This window comes from Mirounga leonina, unplaced genomic scaffold (assembly GCF_011800145.1).
Source record: "Mirounga leonina isolate KUSES-001 unplaced genomic scaffold, KU_Mleo_1.0 Mir_126, whole genome shotgun sequence".
Classification (NCBI taxonomy): Eukaryota; Metazoa; Chordata; class Mammalia; order Carnivora; family Phocidae; genus Mirounga; species Mirounga leonina.
In genome coordinates this window covers 2,325,223-2,330,053 of record NW_023270314.1, presented here as the reverse complement: position 1 = coordinate 2,330,053, position 4,831 = coordinate 2,325,223, and the positions used below count along the sequence as shown (strand labels likewise).

Genomic DNA, 4,831 nt, shown 5'->3' with positions numbered 1-4,831 from the left:
TTCTTACATAAATGGCAGCCTTCCCTTCTCTCCTTCTACCCACCAAAGTTCCAAAGACCCTGCTGTGATTGCTTTTCTGGAAGGCTTTTGTCACCAAAGTGTGTGAAGTTACTCGAGGTTTGAGTTGGAAATTTTACACGAGCCGAGAAGGATTGCTGTGCCGGCAGCTGGGATGCATCTGTAACGGTGTTAGTTTGCCTGAAAGCAGAAAATTAGCGACCCCAAAGCCGAGCTTGGCTGTTTAGTCTGTCGAAATGGCAGGGCGGAGCAGAAAGAGGAGAAAGGAAACTCGCCCCCGGAAAGAAAGGTTGCCGTATAAAACTCAGTTTCTTCGAATACAGATCGCAGAGGTGCAGGCGGTATGGATCTGTGGCTGGCTGGGGGTCTAGCAAAGGCCTGGTACAAAGGAGGAGGCGCTTGGTAAACATGTGCAGAAGGTGAAAGGAAGGGAGGACTGTTTGTGGTCACCTGGCCCTTGAGCCCACCTCCTGTTAGAGGAGCAGACATGTAAAGAGAACTCAGAGTGAGCCCTGTCTTGGAAAAAAGGAACCTCCCTGCCCACCCTCCAATAATACAGAGCCTATAAAGTGACGATCTGACCAGAACAAAATAGATTTTTAAATATCTAGGTTCACTCCATGATTCAACGTGTCACTTCAAAGTTTTTAGCAACCATTATTCAATCCACTGACTGAAAAAATTCCTGAGATAATTGAAGCTCATGTAGACGAGAAACAAACACCAAAAAACAAGGTAATTCCTCGTGCCCAAGATTGGGAAGGCAGGTCGGCTTTTGGTATTAGCTTATAGTAGGGAGTTTTATTTATTAATATTTGTTACGTATGAGCAATTCCAAAAAGTTGGATGGACTTTGTTCCTTTGTCTCTACCACTCTTTAAGTGATCCCTTGGTTTAGGTACTCTAGAGAGTGCAAGTGAACGGGTTGGGGAATGATCCCCCCCGCCCCAGCAGAAATGCAGTAAAACCATTAGCGTCCAAAGGGGCTGTAAACAGCACATTTTCTCTAGAGGGAAGGCGGAGGTTTGCCCAGACAGCCCCTGCGGGGGTTGTGGTGGGATATGCTAATAGTGCCTGGCCACTGGGGCCGGCCTCCCTCCCCCAAGAATATATAAAGAGCCCCAACCCTAGCACACCCGACCCAGGCCGCCAGGCTTTTGCCCTTGTTAATTACCGGAGAAACCGACCAGGGAGCTCCGCCCCGGGATTTGCTGGCCCGCAGCGGCGCCAGGCTCCGGTCTCTCCCCTGTATCTCTCGCCGCTGTCCAGGTGCCCCACTTCCTTCACCGCAAAGAATGGAAATGATGGACGGCTGCCAGTTCTCGCCTTCTGAGTACTTCTATGAGGGCTCCTGCATCCCGTCCCCCGAGGGCGAGTTCGGGGATGAGTTTGAGCCCAGAGGGGCTGCCTTCGGGGCGCACAAACCAGAGCTGCAAGGCTCAGACGAGGACGAGCACGTGCGAGCACCTACAGGCCACCACCAGGCTGGCCACTGTCTCATGTGGGCTTGCAAAGCATGCAAGAGAAAGTCTACCACCATGGATCGGCGGAAGGCGGCCACCATGCGCGAGAGGAGACGCCTGAAGAAGGTCAACCAGGCTTTCGAGACGCTCAAGAGGTGCACCACGACCAACCCCAACCAGAGGCTGCCCAAGGTGGAGATCCTCAGGAATGCCATCCGCTACATTGAGAGCCTGCAGGAGCTGCTGAGGGAGCAGGTGGAGAACTACTATAGGCTGCCAGGACAGAGCTGCTCTGAGCCCACCAGCCCCACCTCCAACTGCTCCGACGGCATGGTAAGAGAGAGCTGGTGCCCCGATCTTTTCCAAAACTTCTTACATCTCATTTAAACCAGGTGTGGCAACCAAATATTCAATGGTTATTGGTGGATAGTCGGGGGGGGGGTGGCTAGAAGAGAGGGGCCATGTGTAGAAAGATGCCAGGAAACAGCTGTTGAACAGGATTTTAGTTTGACTTCTTCCCAGATTCCAGGTGGACATTGTAGGCGAGGGCCATCCTATGAGGCAGGGGGCTGCAAATGATCAATAACATGTTTTCTCCACATGGCCCCTGTCCTTGCTCTGCTGAGGCCTGGCTGGAAAGAGATGTTGATGCATTCTTTTCAGAGGGCGTTTGTTCCATCGCTGCCAGGTTTTAATGTGTTTTTGCCCTGGGAAAGTATTCTCTCACTGAATTAGTGTGGCTTCCTTCTACTCCAATCCATTTTGCATGGTTAACCCAATGCACATTGCTGCTGAATTCCACCCCCGCCCTCTTCCCTGTGCCACTGCTCTCCTCTCCTTCAAGCACAGAGATTGACCTCAGTGCCCTTACAATTCGGTGCCGGCCAACCCTTCCTAAATCGGGGCAATGAAGCTGATTGAGAGTGGTCAGTATATGGAGGCATCGGTCAAGCACAGCCGCTCCGTAGGTCGGAGCATCTTTTACCAAGACCTGGAAACAAACCTCCTTTGTGTCTTGTATTATAGCCGGAATGCAACAGTCCTGTCTGGTCCAGAAAGAGCAGCAGCTTTGACAGCATCTACTGCCCAGATGTACCAAATGGTAAGAACTGATGGCTTCAGAGGAGTTTAAAAATCAGTTCGACTTCACAGTTCAGCCTGTCAAAGCAGAGTCTGCTTCTCCAGGTTGTACTGGGGAAGGGAATAGAAGGGAGGATTCTTACGGGGAGGTTTTGGTGCAGCAAAATATACACACATCTTTTGTTCAAAATGCCCCTAACAGGGACACACATATGCACTGTTGCTCAAAATTTTAGTAGGGGGGCTTCTCCACTCCCTACGTTCACCTCCATGAATTGCTAGATATTTGTTGCAAATTTCCGCATCAGGCTTTCTCTGACCACCTGACCCCTGGGTGTCAAAGTTGCTGACCTGTGGTTTAAGGGGCCACATAAACAAGTCTCTCTCTTTGGGATTTTTTTTTTTTTTTTTTAATGATTTTCTCCTTGTGTTCTTAGTATATGCCACAGATAAAAGCTCCTTATCCAGCTTGGATTGTTTATCCAGCATAGTGGATCGAATCACCAACGCAGATCAACCTGGATTGCCTCTCCAGGACCCGGCCTCTCTCTCCCCAGTTGCCAGCACGGATTCACAGCCTGCAACTCCAGGGGCCTCTAATTCCAGGCTCATCTATCATGTGCTATGAACTGAAAATCTAGTCTAGATGAGTTCTACGAGGAGGGCCTATTACACAGGAGGAAGGAAGCCCCAAAAGTTCAAAAGCAAGACAACTTGTATATAAAGATTTCTTTTCAGTTGTAAATTTGTAAATATTATCTTGCCACTTTATACGAAAGTGTATTTAACTAAAAAGTCACCTTTGCAATTATACTTTCTTTTCTCCTTCTCCTCCTCCTGCTCTTCCTCCCCCTTCTTCTTTACCTTCTTATTCACTTTAGATATATAGTTCCAATAATATTCTTTGTGATAGGGGGCAATTCATTGAAGGTAGCTTGTTGCAATGCTTAACTTATATTTTTTTATAAATATTGCTTATCAAAATATTATGTCTGATGTTAGATCTTTATTTTTTTCTTTAAAACATTAGAACAGCTGGAAATCAGTTACAGGAAACTTAAATATATTTAACTTTTGTTTTTCTATTAACGCTTTGGTGATATTCTGTTCAGTAAACACATAACCATACTGCCTAACGGTATATATTTTGATCTTATAAGGAATGCATCTTTTTAATGTAAGCACAAAATAGTACTTTGTGGATAATTTCAAGATATAAGAAATTTTGGAAATTCCACCATAAATAAAATTGTTTAGATGAAGAAATATTTTGGTTCATGTTTTTTAAAAAGAACACCCTTAACAGAATTAGCGGTCACTGACATGAAATTTTTAACATGGGGCTGAAAATAACAAAAGAGTTGGCTTTGTGGATACATTTGAATGCTTACCATCTCACGGACACATTTTAGGTCCTGTTGATGTCACAAATGAAGAGAACATTTCTATTTTAATCAGCTTTGAAGGGAGCCTGCTAAATACAATTTTTCCCTTCTTTTAGTACTGTGCCCAATAATGTCAAATTATATGTGTGTGGAAGGGAAGGAGAAGTTATTCAGGACAAGACTACATGTTTCAATGAAAAGAATGTACGACCTTACATCATTTTAATACCTACAGGACATTAGAAATCATAAGTTAGAGAATATTTACTTTACTTGCCTGAGAATATCTTGATACATTAATATGTTAATATTGTCAATAAAATATTTAAAAGTACTGCGCTGATTTTTTTTTGTATTGCTAAAGTGCTGGAATAAGAAAACTTACACAAACTATATATAGTGAAGTGAAACAGATTGCAATTGCCTTCCTTCTTTTCACAGCCTTTTTGATTTTATTAATCATATTGTGTGTATGTGTGTGTGTGTGTGTATGATGGACATGCATTTTTTATTGTTCATCACTTTAAATCTCCTTTAGCAAGAATTGAGATAAAACATAGAACAATTAAGTAGAAAATAGGTTTAGGTGGTCATTGAGATAATTCTCACAAGTTTACCATTGAGACACAAGATAAAAAGGAAATATTCTCGAAGCATCTAAAGTAACACAGAAAAGATAATTGTTTCATCCTCTAATTTGTACTTTCACTTAAAATTGCTAAGTGTTGCATTATATACAGTGATCAACTGGACTCTTTGCTAGAGCTTGGCAATTATACTGTTCCCAGGAAGGTTTTCCCTTTCTTCCGATATGATTTTTCTTGTGCTTGTCCATTTACCTGGCTTAAAAGAATGGAAGTTATTCCAGAAAGGGAGGGAGAGAAG

The 4,831-nt window shown here is 44.1% G+C and overlaps 1 protein-coding gene across 1 annotated transcript; it reads left to right on the top strand.

Annotated features, from left to right (window-relative positions):
- The first annotated feature begins 1,121 nt into the window (after positions 1-1,121).
- On the top strand, positions 1,122-4,210 carry MYF5 (myogenic factor 5). Its single transcript, XM_035001957.1, has 3 exons — positions 1,122-1,814; positions 2,508-2,583; positions 2,999-4,210. Exons 1-3 carry the CDS (start codon positions 1,314-1,316, stop codon positions 3,187-3,189), a joined length of 768 nt encoding a protein of 255 aa, XP_034857848.1. The 5' UTR covers positions 1,122-1,313; the 3' UTR covers positions 3,190-4,210.
- The last annotated feature ends 621 nt before the right edge of the window (positions 4,211-4,831 follow it).